At 37.6% G+C, this 19,203-nt stretch overlaps 2 protein-coding genes across 2 annotated transcripts; both read left to right on the top strand.

Moving 5' to 3' along the window:
- The first annotated feature begins 1,151 nt into the window (after nt 1–1,151).
- On the top strand, nt 1,152–4,260 carry LOC133867649 (putative F-box/LRR-repeat protein 9). The gene is made up of 2 exons (XM_062304399.1): nt 1,152–1,555; nt 3,467–4,260. The coding sequence occupies exons 1-2, from the start codon at nt 1,230–1,232 to the stop codon at nt 4,095–4,097; spliced, it is 957 nt and encodes a 318-aa protein (XP_062160383.1). The 5' UTR covers nt 1,152–1,229; the 3' UTR covers nt 4,098–4,260.
- A 4,374-nt stretch (nt 4,261–8,634) lies between these two features.
- Nucleotides 8,635–19,029, top strand: LOC133868565 (uncharacterized). Its single transcript, XM_062305494.1, has 4 exons — nt 8,635–9,327; nt 10,299–10,523; nt 12,714–13,094; nt 18,346–19,029. The coding sequence occupies exons 1-4, from the start codon at nt 8,752–8,754 to the stop codon at nt 18,811–18,813; spliced, it is 1,650 nt and encodes a 549-aa protein (XP_062161478.1). The 5' UTR covers nt 8,635–8,751; the 3' UTR covers nt 18,814–19,029.
- The last annotated feature ends 174 nt before the right edge of the window (nt 19,030–19,203 follow it).

A 19,203-nucleotide genomic window follows, 5' to 3' on the forward strand; every position in this document is an offset into this window, starting at 1 on the left:
AACTGATAGGCCTAAATTCTGATACTCTAGTAGGATTTTTAACTTTAAGTACAAGGGCAATATTAGTAGCATTTAACTCTTCATCTATTTGTCTCGAGTATAAAAAAAACTAAGAACAACATTGCATACCTCCCCTCCAACCGTTGCCCATTATATATTTTAGGGAAAAATATAAAAAAAAACCTCATAAATTTTTAAGTGTATTAATGTAACCCATCAAACTACCAAAGTGTGTAAAAAGTGTCACTTTTATCGAAATATCCATATAATACTCATATTCTCTTAAAAACTAAAAACAACAATTTTTTTTTTTTTAAAAAAAATAATAATAAATGCAAAATCAATTCATGTAATTAGCTTAAATTACAAATTGTTTATTGTAAAATAAAAAATAATTCAAAGGACTTTAAGGTAGGCAAAAAATAACAATTTAGTCATTGTAGTCAAATTCTGTCAAAATACTTGACGGATTCTATTAGTATCAACGTCAACACAATAAAATAATAACATGCATCACTCCTACTAAAAAAAATATCAATATATTAAAAATATGCATTTATAAAACTAAATTACTCATTGCAGTCAAATTCTATCAAAACACTTTACAGATTCCGTTAGTGTAGCACGTTAGCATCAATAAAATGACGATACATGTCACTGTTAATAATATATATATATAACTTAAAATTTTAAAAATTAAAAATTAAAAATTAAAATTTTGTAACACTTTTCTTCTTTCTTTTAATTAAAATTTTTTAATTTTTTTAACTTTTTAGTTTGATATTTATAGTTTTTTTCAATTTCTTTTTTTTTTTTAAATAATTTTCATTAATTTTTTTATTTTAGGTTTTAAGAGAATAATGGTATTATAAGAATATTTGGACAAAAGTAAACTTTTTAACACACTTTGATAGTTTGATGAGTCACATTATTGCACTTGAAAATTTAGGGGAGCTATTTTAAAATCAATTGTTAGTTCCAGGAGATTTTTTTTTATATATTTTTCCCCATATTTTACTATTTTCTCTTAATAGCATTACATTTTTTCTTTTTTCTTTTTCTTTTTTCTATTTTTTGAAAGAATAGAAAAAAGAATTTAAATCAAATACAATAAGTAGGAAGAATTTATTAATTACAATTGACAAACAGAAGTTTAAACAAATAGAAACCGCCGCCCAACACAAACACACCCGAAATCAGCATTTTCAGAGAAAATCTCGCGAGTAGCGATGGACCCTCACCCTCCTCCTGAACTCGCAGACGAGTTCCGCAACTGGCTGGAGTTGCCCCGGGACGTGACGGCGTCGATCCTATTGAGACTGGGCGCCATCGACATCCTGACGAGCGCGCAGATGGTGTGCTCCCCGTGGCGCAACCTCTGCAAGGACCCGTCTATGTGGCGCACCGTCCACATGTGCAACCCTCACAGCCACTGGGACATCTCCGACCTCGAGACGATGTGCCGCCACGCCGTCGATCGCAGCTGCGGCCAGTTGGTCGATATCTACATGGAGTACTTAGGCGACGACGACCTCCTCAGGCACATCGCTGACAGGTTTTTTCTTTTTTTTTGTTCGGATTTGATTTGGATTATGCGAGAGAAATTATTGATATGTTTATGTTTAATTTTTAACAGTGAGGGCCTTTTAGTTGTACAATTTGATTGCTAGAGTCTTGTGGTTGTTTGGATTTTGGTAACTACTTCGTGTAATTCTAGTTTATTGATTTAGAGATTTAGGGTTTGCTGGTAAATTTGAGATATTTGTGTTTATCAATTTGTATTTCTCTCGTCAATCAATAACAAGGGCTTCTTATATTAACTAACCATGTTTTTGTAGTAGTCTTGCTTCACTCAACTCTGCATCCAGAAGTTTATGATAGTCGTACGGAAATTAACAACATGGTCTAACTGTGCTTTGCTTTCATAGTGTTAGGTGTTACATGTAAGCCGTGTAGCTAGCCTATTTCCACACTTAAGGCAAAGGAAAACGTGAATTTGATTGGAGGATGCAATTTTGATGATCATCAAAAGTTACCATAAATAATATTGATAGCCTACCGCGTGCTCAAATCAAAGATTCTAACTTTTTTCAAAAAAAAAAAAAAAAAAATCGAAGATTCTAACTAAAGCAACAGAAGCCGGATTGCTGAATGGTAAGCAATTACCTTTGAAAAAGAGTTGAGGTTGTTCTTTGATGAAAACTGCAGCTAATGATGTTGGAAATCCTCCACTCCAGAAATCTTGGGGCATACTCTTATTTGTTGATGAAAAATTGGTTAAATGGGGTTTTCGTCTTATGTACACTTCTGTACTGTTATAACTTTGTTTACCCAAAAAAAAAAAAAATTGAAAGGCTTGATGGGATCTATAGTTAGCTGCTCCTTGAATGCAAGCTTTCCAGACGATCCATTTCCAGTAATTTATGCTAAGATGCCACACCATGTGGATACAAATGTATAATGATGTGTCTCCAATCAAGTATTTAAACTCAGTTTTAGTCTTGGATAACTTTGTATGACCTAAAAATTTTTAATTTTACTTAAGAGTGCATCTTTTATTGAATTTCTGGCACCACAAAGTTTACTCATCAAAAAAGAATTTCTGCCACCATGAAGTTAACTTTTTTCTTTCTTTCTTTTTTTTTTTCTTTTTTTTTTTTTTTTTTTTTTTTTGTGTGTGTGTGTGTGTGTTGGAGGGAGGGAATCTTGTGCACAATGAGTGGTTATTGCAGCACTATTGAACCAATCATCAATTGACGATATAAGTAAAAATTTGTTCGCCAACAATATGACGACTGACGTTGGTCAAGCTCACTGTTCAATCTTCCTATGCATAATAAATGCCTATTATTCATGTTTAAACATCCATTAGGCTTCTGTGATTAATTATCGCCTTGGTCTATATTAATTAGATGTAATTGGTGCAGCAGTGACTTCTCTAAGATTGCGCCATGAGTGCACTTTTGTTATATAGTTAGCATATGTTAAGGTTTCTTTCAAGTAGCAGAAAAGAAAATATGCATGGTTATATTTGTTTATAGGTCCATGGATATATGTAGATTAAGACTGTACTACTATAAGCTGTATCCTGTTGAGCTGAAGAGACCACCGCATATGTAGGAAGTTTTGGGTATGGGAATTAATAAATTGGTGGATGATTTGGCCGGGAAAATATTCCCAACTAGAAATTGGGTTTCTTTTCTTTGAATAATTTTTCTACACAGTATAGAAAATAGACAGCACACCACCCCTTTGCAGCCCACCTTGTTGAATTATAGTCCCCAGTGGGGCTGCAATGTAGAAAAATATCTTTCGTACAGTTCACAATCTTTGTGATGGATTGTGGATTCAATCTCTTTATTCCAATAATGAATTTGCTGATGCAAAATTCTTCCACATTTGTATTCGCCTGTCTAATGATAACTGATATTTCATTTTGTCATTTCCTTTCATGGTATTTTAACAGTTCAAGTCAGCTCAAACGCCTTCGACTTGTAAGTTGCCATGACATTTCAGATGAGGGATTGAGTGAAGTGGCTGCAAAACTTCCATTACTAGAGGAGGTTGACATTTCATACTGTTTTGCACTGTCAAACGAACCTTTGAAAGCTTTGTGCCGCTTTTGTCCTCATTTGAAATCATTCAAATTCAACAACCCGGGGTTTAAAACTCCTTACTTTGAGTGTGATGAGGTGGCACTTGCTATTGCAGAGAACTTGCCTGAATTGCGCCGCCTCCAGCTTTTTGGAAATGTACTGACTAATGATGGCTTGCAGGCCATCCTTGATGGTTGTCCTCACCTTGAATCACTTGACCTACGCCAATGTTTCAATGTCAAACTAGGAGGAAATTTGGGAAGAAGATGTGCTGAACAGATTAAAGACTTGCGGCGTCCTCATGATTCCACTGATGACTACGAATTTAATGCTGAAATTGATGATGATGGTTCTTTTGATGGCAACTACTCATCTGGGTTGTCAGACATAGATCATTTGTCTGATATTGACAGGTATTATGAATTCTCAGATGACTACGAAGACTACGATGACTTCACCAACTACAGAAAGTTTAATGATGGAGATTTTTCTTTTGACTAGCACAAATGAAATGACTCGTGTTGTGTGCTGCACCCAACTCTTGTCTCCCAATATTTTGAATGTTTAGTATTAGTTTCGTATTGACTTCATATGTACTAGCTTTATACATACTATTAGATATATCAGTTTTGAATTCTAACCATAAAATAGATGTTTTTCATTTTATTTGAAATAGAGATGATCCTTATACGGAAATACAGTCCCCACTCAAAAGTAGCATTGCATTTTAAGAAGGGATTCGGCTTCTATGCGGTAGTGATTCACTACCGCATATTTGCTGTGGTTTGTTCTAACGGCCCAAATGTGACCAAGTCATTTAAAGCCAAAAGGCAAGAGGATCCGGCATAGAAGCTGGATCCTTGCTGGATCCCTGTGAAAACAGGCCTGTAGCAAAGATAGGAAAAGAAAAAAGAAAAATACTTGACTGGTTTTTCTTCTGAAAATCCATTTGCATCAAGTATACTTCTCACGCTTAAGCTAAATCTCCCAGCAATATCAGGAACATGATAATCCCAGTTGACCAAGTAAGTTAGCATATACCTTGTGCCATCTGCTGTTTGATATCTTGTAGGACAAGCACATCCAAGTGGCACTTGCTATTCCATACCAAGCTGTAAATAGTATTCACTACTATATGGATTCACATGCTTAAGAGCATTTCAAGTTGATAATCCCTAGTATATGTTGTTTGCCACACAAAAATATGTTTCATCGTTTAAGTTATTACATGTGGTTTTGAACCAGTAGTACTGACCTTCACAACAACAATTCACAGGAACAATCACCTCTTTGTTTGTTGGGAATACTGCTATCTGCTTGCTTCTTTGCTACAAGTCTGTTTTCGCAGGGATCCGGCTCCTATGCCGGATCCTTTTCGCAGAGGCGTATACTGTAGCAAAGAGAGAGAGAAAAAAAAAAAAAAAAAACAGACGGTGTGAGTTTGGTAGTCAATGTTTCCCACAAACTCTTGCTTTTTGGCATTAAAATGGCTTGATAGCATCTGTGCCTTTGGAACAAATCACAGCAGATATGCGGTAGTGAAACATAGAAGCTGGATCTTTCAAGAAGTCTTTCTTTATTACATAATTCTATTTAACGGCCGGCCTTTTGAAAGGTAAGACGGTAGTCTTCAAATTATATATCTTATTTATACCTTATTTGTCATGTAATTTATATATTTTATTTAATTTCCCTCAGCATATTATCTTGATCTGTGCATACATTGATATTTCAAAAACTAGTCAATGAAGATCCTCCATCGATTTGCCTATATAAAGCCACAGCTAAAGTTATAAAGGCAAGAGCTTGAAACATGATGGGTATAGGAACTACTGAAAACACTAAAGAAATAGGGTTAAACCCATGTGATTTAAAGACTTTATTTATTTATTTTATTGTATATGCTTCATTTCGTATAATAAATGATATCGCGTTTATAGTTAAAGATGAAGAATGTACTTCTGTCCAAAAATTGATAGAAATTCACGTTAGCACCGTTAAAAAATCGATACGTGTCCTAAGCATAATTAACAATTAAAAAAGTAAAAAATTAACACGGAGAGCCACCCCTATGGCCAGTTTGGGGGTAGGTCGGCCACCCTAAAGAGCAAAATCAGGGTGACCGAAACCACTCCCAAGAGCTTTGGGGTGGCCAAGCTACTCTCGTTTGGCTTGGGAGTGGCCGAACCACACCCATGACCTATTGGGATGAACCACCCTCAAGTGCCAAACACTAAACAATTTTTTTTTTAAAAAAAATAAATAAATAAAAATTTGGCCTTGTGAGGGTGGCTTCAGGCCAAATAGAGGTGGCTTCAAGGCTCTTGGGGATAGTTTCGGCCACCCCTATGTTGCTCTTTGGGGGCGGCTCGACTACCTCCAAGAGCCATGGGGTGGCTCGAGCCCTCTTTTTTTAAAAAAAAAAAATTAATCTTTTAATGTTTTTATTTTTTTTTAAGGTTGTTATTAATATTTTTAGTATTTTAGTTTTTAATTGTTTTATTGTTTAATTTTATCTTTAATTAGGCATAGGACACGTGTCAATTTTTTAAAGGTGTTAAGGTGGACTTCCTTCAATTTTTGGACGGAAGTACCTTCTCCGTCTTTAACCATAAACGAGGTACCATTTGGGATACGAAATGAAGCATAGGAGGCAAAAGTCTTTAAACCACAATGAGCAAAAATGTATTTAACCGAAAGAAATAAGAACAATGATTATTAATTTATTAGCTCTAGTAGGCCTGTAATAGCGAGTGGTTATTAAATGCGACTAACTGCTAATCACTATTCGCTATTGTGGATGTAGTTAGCAAAAATTATTAATCACATATGCGGATGAGGATAACAATTTCAAGATAAGTGGATGCGGTTAATAACTGCATCAGTATGCCATATATATAACCCTATGCTTTAGTATTTTGTTCCATTGGGACCAATTTAGATGTTAAGCGAATTTCATAGCACAAAGAGCATATTAAAATAATACTGAAAATATGCTTTGTCAGTGGCAGAAGTAGAATTTTAGGGAGACAAAACTAAAAGCAGACTTTTTGGAAGAGTAAAAAAATAATTTCAGAGGGTTTATTGAAGAAAAAACATATAACATATAAAAATTTTAAAATTTTAAGAGGCAGTGTATAAGATAAAATATTATATTTGAGACAAGTTTAAATTCTTTCCACATACCATGTTAATAAATGATATAAAATATTTACATTTTACATTTTATTCAAAGAAAAAATTGCTTCCTCGTCATGAAATAAAAAATTCCCCCTATTTTCACATCAATAGACTACATTGTCCCCCGATACAATCATGCGCTCATGTTTGTTTCTTGCTTTCTGCAATTCGTGTATTGAAGACGTTAGAATTGTACATGTGGATGGATATTAACTGTTCGTATTTATTATCCGCACATACGGATGTGGATGCAGTTAGCAAAAATTACTATCCGCATATATGGGCATAGATAACGGTTTAAGGGTATGCGAATGCAGTTCTTTACATATAATTTTTTTTTTAATATATATTATATTTAATGAATTAACCAAAATGACGTTATTTTCATGTTTAATACCAAAATGATGTCGTTTTAGTTAGCTGTGTTGCTTTCTTGTGTAACACTTTGGCAAAATTGTAAAAATAATGTGAAATCAATATATTTTTAAAATATTATGATTTTTTTTTTTTAAAAAAAAAAAAAAAAAAAAAAAGCGATGCTTCTCTCTTGGTTAGAGAGATAAGCTCTCCCCTCTCTCTTGCTAGAGATCCTCCTCTTCCTTCTGAGGCATCTCTTCCCCACCGGTGTGTCTTTTAGGGAAGAGAGGTAGATTTTCTTTCCTTTCCCATTCTTTGTCTCATTGTCATTCATTCTTTCTTTTTTGGTTCCTCTACCTCTCACAAACGAAGCCTCAACTCTCCCTCCACCATAGATTTGTCGCGCCACTCAACCCCCTCCCCCTACCACATCGTTTCAGCCTCTACCACTCTCGATATTGGCTTTGTTTTCATATAAAAAAAATTTCAATCTCGATCTATCTTCCTCTGTCAGTCCCGCCCTTCAAAGCGCTCAACCACTATCTTCTTCAACCTCTTTATTCCTCATTGATGCCCTCCGCACCACCGTGTGGCTCTCACGTGCCCGTCAGTAGATAAGTGCTCCTCCCCAACTGCTCCTTCCACCAATGATGTTTTTTTTTTTTTTTTTTGGTTTCTTTTCTGTTTTTCTAGTTGCATTTCAGTGTTTATTGTTATGTTTTATAGGTTTTGTGGGTTTAAATCTCCTTATGCCACTATGGTTTGATCTTGATGTGGAGATTTGTGTAATCGGAGCTTTTGTCTTCTCATATTCGAATCCATATGGGAATGCAATGCCTATTGGTCAACTGGTTCCTTTTCGATGAATGTTGTAGCTGTCTAGAGGGAGTTCGAGTAGGGTTGATGGGCTTTTTGAGGTTCATGCCCTTCCTTGTGTTCCATCTGATTCCTCTTTTTGTGTAGCCTATATCTTGGGTTTTAACTACAACACAGAGGGTCATGCCAATTTTAGACTCATTTCCTATTATTTGGTTGTACCTTCAAAAAAAAAAAAAAACCAAAACAAAACAAAACACAAGAGGAAGGCAACTGTTTTTATTACATTCAGCATCGAAATTTAAGTATTGATACGATACTACAAAGACATTATACTCTAAGAGGAGTGATTGATGCACAATATCTACACAATCATTCACATTGAGTGGGGCTCATGTATGTAGGTGCAAAGATCATTTTTCATACTCTAAAGTCTAAAGTATAGCATGAAAGAGAAACTACGTAGTATGTAGAAAATTAGAAATATACTTACAATTAACAAGGGTATCATGCTAAAATCCCATTAACATTTGGGGTCGGTTCGGAAAAAAAGAAAATTATAGATGAAATAACACATAACTTCTAAGGTCCTGCGGTAATTAATCAAAAAGTAGGGTAACTTTGTGCAAACAAATCAAACCCATCAAAACCCCACCATTGTTCCTCCCCAAAACTTTCTCCAAAATCAAAAGAGCATCAAACACACACACACGGTGTGTTGTCTGAGGAACAAAACCCAGAACCAAAACCACTAACCAGAATCAAAAAACCAAAAAGAAAAGAAAAGAAAAGAAAAAAAACAATGTTGGCAACACCACCAGAAATGATCGTCAAGAACCGGTTCCTAGGGTTCCTCATATGGCAGTCCATTCCCTCCTCTGCCATCTTCCTCCTCTTCAAAACCTTCATCTCCACCATCAGCAGCACTACTTCTACTTCTACTTCTAGTAGTAGTAGAAGCAGAAACCCATTAATCACTTATGCCCCGTCGCTCATTACCCTCCTCACCTTCTTCACTTTCCACCTCTCACAGCTCCTCTTCTCGGCCTCTCTCTCACTCCTCTCCTCTCCCCACCCCCACCGCCCGGCCTACCCTTTTGAGCTCATACTCGGCCTCGTCCGCTTTCTTCTTGTCTCGGACTCATCATCGGCGTCGGTGCCCGTCGATTTTCGTCTCCGGGCCAAGGTTTCTCTGAGCTTCGTGTTGTTTGTGGCGGCGTGTGCTGTATCAGGAATGCTGGGAATGGTTTCGATGTGCTGGGTGAAATCGAGCGGCTTTGCTGTTGAGTGGGTGATTCGGGGTTTTGGGGTTGGATTGCTTTACGGGTTGGTTTATATTTATAAGCGCAGATGGGTTTTGGAGTTTCCCATTATCCAGGTTACTTTTTGTGTATATGTGTGTGTGTGGGTTTTGTTTGCTTTTTCTGAAGTTTTTAATTTGGGCCTATGCTCTGGTTGGTTGCTGAGAATTGGGAGGAGAATTTTTACAAGTTTCTACAGATTTTGTTATTAGATAGCGTTTCATGTTCTGCTGGTTTCAGAAATAGAAAAAAGAAACATCTCGACCTACTTAAACACTTGTGTTAGGCACAATAGTTTTTGATATGCTGTTCGAAATACCCTGCCACTTTGGTTACTATGGTTATAAAATAAAAGAGTGTTATTATAAATTAGATTTTGGAAGGCATAGGAGCTCAAATGAAGGAGACTATTTGATTTAAGCCATATTCCTCTAAGCTTAGAACTTTATCGGAGAAACTGATGATATATTCTTCAAATTAACCAAATAGTCTTGTCGGGAATGCCAAGAACTTATGCTGCCTATCTAGTATTGCGTCCTGCTGCACTAGATTTTTCCTATTTTTAATATTGTGTTTAAATTTTGGCGCTATTAAGACTCTATTTGCACGTCATCTTTGAATATCTTCTTGTGTTGATATGGGTCAAATTGATCAGCAATTGCTGCAATTGCTCCTACTAACTTTGCTCTATACTTTTCTTTTGTAGGTGCTTAAAAGAAATTTGGTGCTTTATTAATTTTTTTTTCTCATTCTTTTAATAATATAGTGTCCATTTTATTCATAAAAAAAAAAAAAAAAATAGTGTCCATTTTATTGCTCAAAATATATGACTGTGAAACTCAAAACTTCAGGTCTTACTCTGTTTTGATGAGCCTGCAGTCTGCAGAATGGCAAAATCAAGTTCATTTTTACTAGTTAAGAACTCATTGTTTGCATGTTTTCACCCGGGCTGCCATTCAGAACTTATATTGCCACTGGATTCTCACAGTGCTTTGTTTTCTAGTCATGAGACTCATGGCCACTAATTTTAATCTGCTTGTCGCAACAGCGTCCACCCTTCTTCAGCTTCAAGATGGGGCTCCCTTCAGCTACTACACGCGCTTTCACACTTTCGGGTGTGGCTTACCTTTTTTCAGCTGTTCTAGGAGCAATTCTCCCAGATCCCTTTAAGAGCCACGTTACTGTGAGAAAGTACATTGCTGAGCAGATCATCTTTTGGATTGGGAGTTTTGCAGTGTTTCTATGCTGGGAATTAAGTCACCATTTACATCGGGTTAGCTCTTCTGACATTTTCTTAAGTTGATTTTTTTTTTTGTTCTCTTTAGCTCTTCTGGAATTAAGTCCCTTTAGGCGCACATGACTTCTATTTCATCCATTTTGAGGCCAATTGCTGATGGAGTGGCAGTTTAAGGGTCCCAAATGTTAGTTTTTGAAGTTCGGTGCCATAAATGCAAAAGTGGTGGTAATTCAGGAGGCTAAAGTGTATTTTTCCCTTTTAAAGACCACAAAAGTGGTTTATAACATAAATTGTAACAAATTAAATATATATATATATATATATATATATATATATATATATATATATACACGAAAGATTAGGGAACCTCTCTAAATGTGCTTGTAGTGGGTTTAGAGTTAGGAGAATGTGTTGATCTAGTGTCTGGGATTTTAGAAGAAGGGTTAGGGATTGTAGAGTGAATTATGGCTTGAAAAGATTTGATTTTGATAGATGGAAGAAGTCGGAAACTACGGAAATGACTTGCTAGAATTTTCTGGCAGTAGTAAAAGATTATGCTTTTTAAGGTGTTTAAGAGGAAGATTTGTAATCTAAGAGGTATTTTAGGGTTTTAGGGTTTTAAAGGGTATAAGAGAAGGGATCTGATTTGTGGCTGTAAAAGATGGAAGAAAAGAGAAAACTTTTTGGTTGTTCAGGGGCTCTAAACAGTTTTGGCGAATGGTATCTTCCACAGTGGAGAGAAAGAAGAACACACTTGGCAATCTTATCTCAATGCTCAAAACTGGTATTGATGCAGGACAAACAATAATCACAAAAATACATGGTGAAATTAGGACGAAGAGAGGAGGAAGAAGACCTAAATAAACTAAAATAAATTTTTTGTCTTGCCATTTGTATCAGGTATTCCATTATCAAATATGCTGAATTCTCTGAGTGCATTGGGCACATATATAGAGGGACTAGTAGCTCTCTATATAGTGACTGGTAGCATTATGACTTTTAATTTGTCTAGTAAACTAAAGATCTAACAAAACCCAAATAAAGACTAACATGAACTCGAAGACACTTAGTAACGCCTATAAAGTTCTAAATCGATGCAATTATCAAAATACACTCAATTTGCAGGAGTTTGAAACAATTATTGATCTGTCCCTCATAAAAAAACTAACCATTAGTTTTGAGATTATAACCCAAATCAAAAACCTTTTTAACCGTCGACTCCTAATGATTTGACATTCAAAACTGCATTAGATTTTGGACCCTAATGTGATGTCGTAAATGAGTCACAAAATAAATTTTGGCGTCTGTATTGTTATGAACTAATGAAAATCAATCTTCCATGGCTGCATCGATTTCTCTTTTAACCACAACAGCTTTAATCGAATATTTCTTGCCTTTTTTTTTTGATGAATAATTCAGATCCTATTGAGAAAAAAAGGGTTAAACTGACGTACACGAAGAGTATACAATATAGACTCAACCCTATAACCTGCTACAATGTAAAAAGCTAATCAAATCAACCAAATTTGTAGAGACAAAGTTAGGAACATTAACAAGAACTCAACCCAAGAGAGATCTCAAAAAAAGAAGATTTTAGAAAGAGAACGGTTGTCTCACTATCCTCGAAAATACGATGATTCAGATTTTGGGTTATAAAACTAATTGTAGGAAAATCTGAATAATTCTTGCCTATTGCTTTTGATAAAGAGTTAATGAGAACTTAGTTGCAATTAAAACACTAGAACACCTGTATCTTTTTATTTTATTTTTTTATTTTTATGACGAGGAACCTCTTCAGGCAGGGCCACTTTATGTACCCACCCCTATCAGGTAAATTTCGGACGCGTGCAAAGCGTCCTCTCTATACGAATTGGGTAATACTCCCCAATGAATTTTTTGCACCTAATGTGATTCGAACCTTAGACCTGATGGGAATGTCACCAAGACCAAAGCCCTTACCACTTGAGCCAACTCCTTGGGGTTAGGACACCTACATCTTGGCATATACTCTTCTAATAATATGTCATTTTCATCGAGATCCACAAACACAAATATCTCTTCCTCCATGACCTTTAATGGGTGGAGACTTCTGTCTCAATAGAATGTGATAGCGAATCGTTTAAATTATTTTAATTCCAGTATTTGCATATTCATATCCTCTCTTCTTTCCTTAAAGTCAGTTATTATAACATTTGCCTAATTGTTTGAAACTATGTGGCAAAATAGGTGCTACATACAAAGAGGTTCACATTTGCACCACCCAAAGGATCTGCAGCAGCAGAAACAAATCCAAGTGAGCATCTCCTTTCAGCTCTGGAGGAGAGCAACCGAAGTTCTCTTCTACAGTATCTTGCATATCTTGATCTGTGTATGGTTTGTGAGAATAATGTTGATACCTGGCGACGAGCTGCCTTTTATGAAGAAACTGGTGAGACTTACAAAAGAGTCACAGCTGTATGCTTGAGGCCTCTGGAAGAGCTTGCGTTAAAGTTGGCTGAAGGTTTGGAAAGTAATGTTGACAAAACCTCTCAACTATCCAATCAGTTACTCTCACCTGCTGACTCACGTCTAGAATCTAAGCATTGGGAACCACTGAACAACTTCCAGGTACAGACCACTGTTGCTTACGCATGTGAATGAATCTATGCATACATAAGTCTATGTATGTGCGTGTATTATTTTTTGATGCTTGCATTATGCTATCTTGTCCTGAACAGATTTCTTGTATGCGGGCTTTTCTTTATTTTTTAACTCATTTAAAATTGCTGGAAATGTGTTCAGGAATCTGTAATTTTAGGATGAAGTGCAGATTTTTAACCTCTCTCTCTCTCTCTCCCCCCCCCCCCCCCCCCCCTAGTTGTACCCTATGTTTACCCATAGGCAAGTTCGTTGTAATCCCCCAAAGTATCGTAGGACTTTCCCAAGACCTCTCTCTCTCTCTCTCTCCCCTAGTTGTACCCTATGTTTACCCATAGGCAAGTTCGTTGTAATCCCCCAAAGTGTCGTAGGACTTTCCCAGGACCTCCTGCATGACTGTGCTGCTACTTATTCGGCCTTTTTCTATCCGAGTGTCATCTTCTAGCAAGTTGTAAAATAAAGAATTTTATGCAATGTTTTGTAGGACAATTGCTTTTAGTGATTTATTAGTAGTATTTACTAAAGCTGAGTGCCCCATATAACATGAATTTCAAATATCTCTGATCTATGTGCTTGCATTTTGACACAGACATGGGTATGAACTCCATCTTGCACGTCATATCTGCACTTGACTGATCTCTGTACTAGATGCATGGATGGGGGCTTGACTAAATAGATGCGTTTTGTGATTAGAATATGTAATGAATACATATTTTAGTAATGAACTAATAGACAGTTGGTAAAGGATTCATGGTATCGATCTTAGTCAGATGGATCAAAGCCTTAGTTGAGGTGACTATATAATGGGCTACTATAACTTATGAAAAATAAAAACAAAAATAATGGGCTAATATATCTAGTTCAAGGTCATCTGTTCATTTAGTCAACCACAAATAGTAATAACTTTTTAACATCGTTTCTGACTAAACAAGGCATATCTTAATTTTACACATTTTTAGTAACTTGGTTAAAAAAAGGAAAAACTGACTAAATTGACCGAACTAGGCAAAACAAATCAATTGGATGATTTCATTAGCTAATTTGATTTGGTTTGCTTATAGAAATAGAAAACCTATTAAATTTGTTTGGTTTCCAGGCTTGTAATAATGGGATAAGGATACCTTGTTAAAAAGAGTTTGACACTTGCATTCTACCACTTTTTGCTATCAGGGTCTCTTTGCCTACCAAAGTGATAATGCTACAATATTTTCGTCTTAAAGTGATTTATACTTTTTTTTTTGATAAATAATTCATTTCATTGAAAAGTGCAGAAACGCACAACTTTAGTACACAAGATGTATACAAAGAAAGTCCCCCTTACATGCTAAAAGAAAAACAAAAATCCACAAATTCAGAAAAGATAGAAAATTGATAGATATTATGCGTCACAGTCCAACTAAAAAGCGATTTGACTAGTTCTTGAGCTCTTCCCTTGTCTTATCACAATCTTCAAAACATCTAGCATTCCACTCTCTTCATATACTCCACATTAAGCACAGCGGTGCTATCCTCCACACATCTAGAACTGAACGTCTACCCATTTGACCTTGCCAACAATCCAACACCTGTACCACATTGGTTGGCATCACCCAATTGACTCCGAATAGGGTAAAGATCGCACTCCACAATTCTCTTGCCATTTTACAATGGAGTAAAAGATAATTAATTGATTCCCCACCCCTCTTACACATGCAACACCATTCCACCACTAATACTCTCTTTCTCAGATTATTCAATATCAAAATCTTCCTATGGGCTGTCGTCTACACAAAAAAACTCACTCTCAAAGGGACTTTAACTTTACAAAAACTCCTCCAAGGAAAAGAAGAACCCCCCGAGGTAAATAACTCATGAAAAACACCTAAAATTTCTTTCTCTTTGAAGGAATCCACCAAATATAGTTCTCACTACCTTATCTCCATCGGATTGAATGTAACAAACAAAAGAATGCAAGCTTCAAATCTACTTCTCAATCTTGTACCGATCTAAGAAACAGCACCTTCCACTGAAGAACGCCATTGGTAGACATCATATTGTCCACAACCCATGCCTCCTAACGACAAGCAATACTAAATATCACCGGAAAAGCTTCCTTCAATGGCTGATCCTCACACGACCCATGATGAGCATTTCCTTTGCATCAAAGCACGATCCCGACCTCACCACCTTCGTAAATGAGGGCTCCGTCTCCTCCTTCCCACCCTTCGTCGAAAACAGAGACCCACTCCCGCCCCCTACCGTAGCAAAAAAATAGCCTCTTGCCTTTCTTAGCTCACCGGCAAATTTGTGCCAGCCCCACCCTCCACCACCCTTAGGGATCAACAAAATCCCTCTCCGCCCACCCATCCTGTAAGCTACCGCCTCCAAGAACCAGCCATCTTTGTTCCCACCTCTATGTACGATCAGAACCATCGACCCCTCCTTGAAAGATTTGACAAATTCTTTATCTCCAAGGAAACCCAAAAGAGCCTCCATCATCGACGATAGCCAACCGGTACACTGGTTGCTCAGGAGGATCTCACCGAAGAAACCTTTTCTCTTTTCTTCAACTTGCAGTACCGACGCCCCTTCCAAAACCGAGAGCACAAAGGATTTTGCCTCCACTAAGAACTTCCTTTCCATCTTAGGGCTCGCCTGAACTCAGCGCTCCAAGAGAAAGGAAAACCAGGCTGAGACCTAGCGGGACGCGCCTACACGCGCCACCGCTAGGGCAGAAATAGAGAGGGCGCTTATTCTAAGGAAACAAGAGCATTTTGGCTGTCCTTAGTTTCTATTTTCTAGCTCTAGTGACATCAATTCTTGAGCGATTTACTTGATAAAAGATTTTTCAGTTAGAATGTCATTGAGTTTGGTGGCTGAAAGGGGAAAAGAGGTCTGTTGATGTTGTTATGTAAAAGAAGTTTAAGTTTGTCTGCTACTTTAGGATATGAAGTAGCGGTGTTCTGTGAGCTTTTGACCACCAAGCCTGTCTTTTGGAAGTTGATATGCCGTGCCATTGGCAGAACACAAAGAGTTGCTGGATATGGGATTGTTGTTACCTTTTGGCTGAACCGTCTGCCCACAAGGTCACAATCTATTAATCCTTCAAAAGGGTCCTACTAGAAATATTTTAGACGGTGGATCTGATAATATAAACTACAATGTCATTTTAGGTATTATAGAAAATTGTGTACTTTGAGCAGTACCACCGCTTTGGTACTGGTACTACAAACAGTAACATTTATTTTATTTTATTTATCAAAATCCTGCATCACTTGGGCTTGCTCTTACATTGTAGGCTGACCTGCACAGATAAGACCGCATTCAGTGGATTCTTGAATGGTTCCCAGTTAGGAATCTTCTGTGCATCAGATAAGACTTAAGTAATCAGCTGTTCTGTCACGAGGTTGGGGAATTGTGGTGATTGATTCAACTGTTGAGATTATTTGATGCAACAAAAGGGTTTTCTTTTAGACTTTTATAGCATGATGATCAAATTATTTGTCTCATATCTCAAACATAAGCACCTTATTTTTTTTATTTGTGTTTGCAAGTGTGCATGCTGATGCACATGATCTCTGAAATTCTTTTCAATCTGAATCCACTTATGCTCCGTTTGTTTCGACGTAAAATGGTTTCCGTCGTAAAATGATTTCAGGGAAGTCATTTTTCAGGAAGCCATTTTCCGTCGAAAGCATTTTTCGGTGTTTGGCGCGTACGGAAAATCGTAAATATTTTTTTATATTTTTATTCAATCATATTAACTTATAAAAATCAATTTTTATTCGCAACATAAAAATATTAATGTAAAATAATATAAAAATCATCGATGACGAGATTTCGTTATTGACCGACTAGATTCTGACTATTTTCACCTGATTCTGGCTAATATAACTAGAATTCGAGATAAAGGCCGGAATTCGGACAGTTTCGTCGGAATCTGGAATAGCCGGATTCCGGCGAAAGTGGCCGGATCTGGCCAGAGAGGCCGGATCCCGTCAGGATGGCCGGATCTGGCCAGATCCGTCCGGCCAGCCGGCCGTTCTGGCCAGGGCCGGCCGGGAGCCGGCCTCCCTGGCCAGGGCCGGCCGGGAACCGGCCTCCCTGGTCAGGGCCGGCCGGGATCCGGCCTCCCTGGCCAGGGCCGGCCGGAATCCGGCTCTCTGGCCAGATCCGGCCAGATGGCCGGAATCCGGCCTTTCTGGCCGGAATCCGGCCTTTCTGGCTAGATCCGGTCAGATGGCCGGAATCCGGCCGGTCTGGCCAGATCCGGCCAGATGGCCGGATTCCGGTCAGATTCGTCGCCGGAAACTGGCTGACCGGATTCCGGCGAAGGTGGCCGGATTCCGTTGCCAGATTCCGGCGACATTAACGGATGTTGGATTCCGATACCGGCAATATTTCGATGGTGGTCGGCTGCTTGAACGTGAAGGTCGACTGTGCCGTTTAAAATAGATCGACTGTGTCTGGCGTCTTCGGAAAATGATTTACGCTTTTAAAAAGCGTAAATCATTTTCCGAAATTTACTAAGCATTTTTGGTCAAACAGAAATCATTTTCCGGTTGACTATTATTTTCGCCCCTACCAAACACCGGAAAATGCCGAAATCATTTTCCAGAAATCATTTTACGCCGAAACAAACGGAGCATTAGTTGAAATCTATTTTGCCACCCTTTTTTCTCCTTTGCTCATTTTTCCGGAGAAATGATTTCTGGCAGCAGTCAGTCCTTGTCCTTGTGTTCGATGCCTGCTGACAGCAAGTTATTGCTATGCATGTGGGACAAAGAAAGGATGTGAAAAACATTTTCCCTCTTCGCACATACATACACGAGTACTCTAGTTCTTAGCTATGAATATCTCCTTGTATAATTAATATTTTTATTGTAAGCTAGGTTTTAGCGACCTACTCATCAGAAACTTCTTGTATGTACTTTTTTATTTATAATATATTCAGGTTAAAAAATGCATAAATATGTCAGCTAATATCTCTCATAGTTTCGCTTGAACTTTCCACGTTTCTTTTATCTTGCATGTGACATGTCGTCAGATTCTAAATTAGCTAGTTGTATTGGATACTTTCTGCTGGGAAATGGTTTCCCGTAAATGAGAAAAGCGTGAGGGGAAGGAAAACAGCCAACAACTATAAATTTGTTTTCACAATTAGACAACTTTATATGAACAGTACTTCATGCAGCTATTAGCATAACAATACAAACCAAATGATGGAGCCTTCTTTATGCAGCTATGTGCATGGTGTGCCAGGACGGTTGCCTCGCTAACTGCAGGCTCGCATAAGGAGGACAGGTGTGGGGTTGCTCAGCTCTCTGGTAGTAACGCTGCGGTCATCTCCACACTGTTGTCTTGCCTCCTCGCTGTCGAGACATTCATGGGGAAGAAGACCAACGTTCAGTCCCCCTCACATTTGATGGGGCCAGCTGGAATTAAATGGGCAACATTAAGCACAAGAAGAATAGAAGTTGCAGTGGCTAAAAAGAGAGGTGGGCCTCTACATTCAAAAGCATATGCTGTTGCTGATGTTTTAAGGACCTCCATCTACAATATTGTGTCTGCTTTCCACGATGAGATGCTGAATAGTGCTAAAGCAGGTCTTCTTGAGAAGGATTGGATCATCAGCGGCAAGCCTCTTTTTGGCTCCCGTGAGCTCCTGCTGCAGAAATTGCGTCTTTTCCTGGATTTTCGAGCTAGCTAACTAACTGCTAGTCTGTCTAGGTTTAAGCCACCTTCCTTATTTTTTTGAACTTTCCTGCATGGACAGCACAAATGAAGAGGCAGTTTTGTATGTTAATCCAGTGATGAGCGGAAATATAGATAGATAATGTTGGTTTTGCTTGAAAGTAATATTCAAGGAAAATTATATAATACTTGACTTGTGTGTATTATCGAGTTCCCAAATGTTCAGGCTCCATTATCTCTATTGGTTTAGACAATCTGACTCATTTGGTTTCTTATTGTTTTACTCGGTATATAAATGTAGCGTGTCCTAGCCATGAAGCCATGAACCATTGGGGAGTTGGTTTGAACTGGTCAGACGGTCCTAAGGAACCATAGTTTTGTTAGTAATGAAGTCAACTTTCACGAA

Source organism: Alnus glutinosa, chromosome 5 (genome assembly GCF_958979055.1).
Source record: "Alnus glutinosa chromosome 5, dhAlnGlut1.1, whole genome shotgun sequence".
Lineage (NCBI taxonomy): Eukaryota > Viridiplantae > Streptophyta > Magnoliopsida > Fagales > Betulaceae > Alnus > Alnus glutinosa.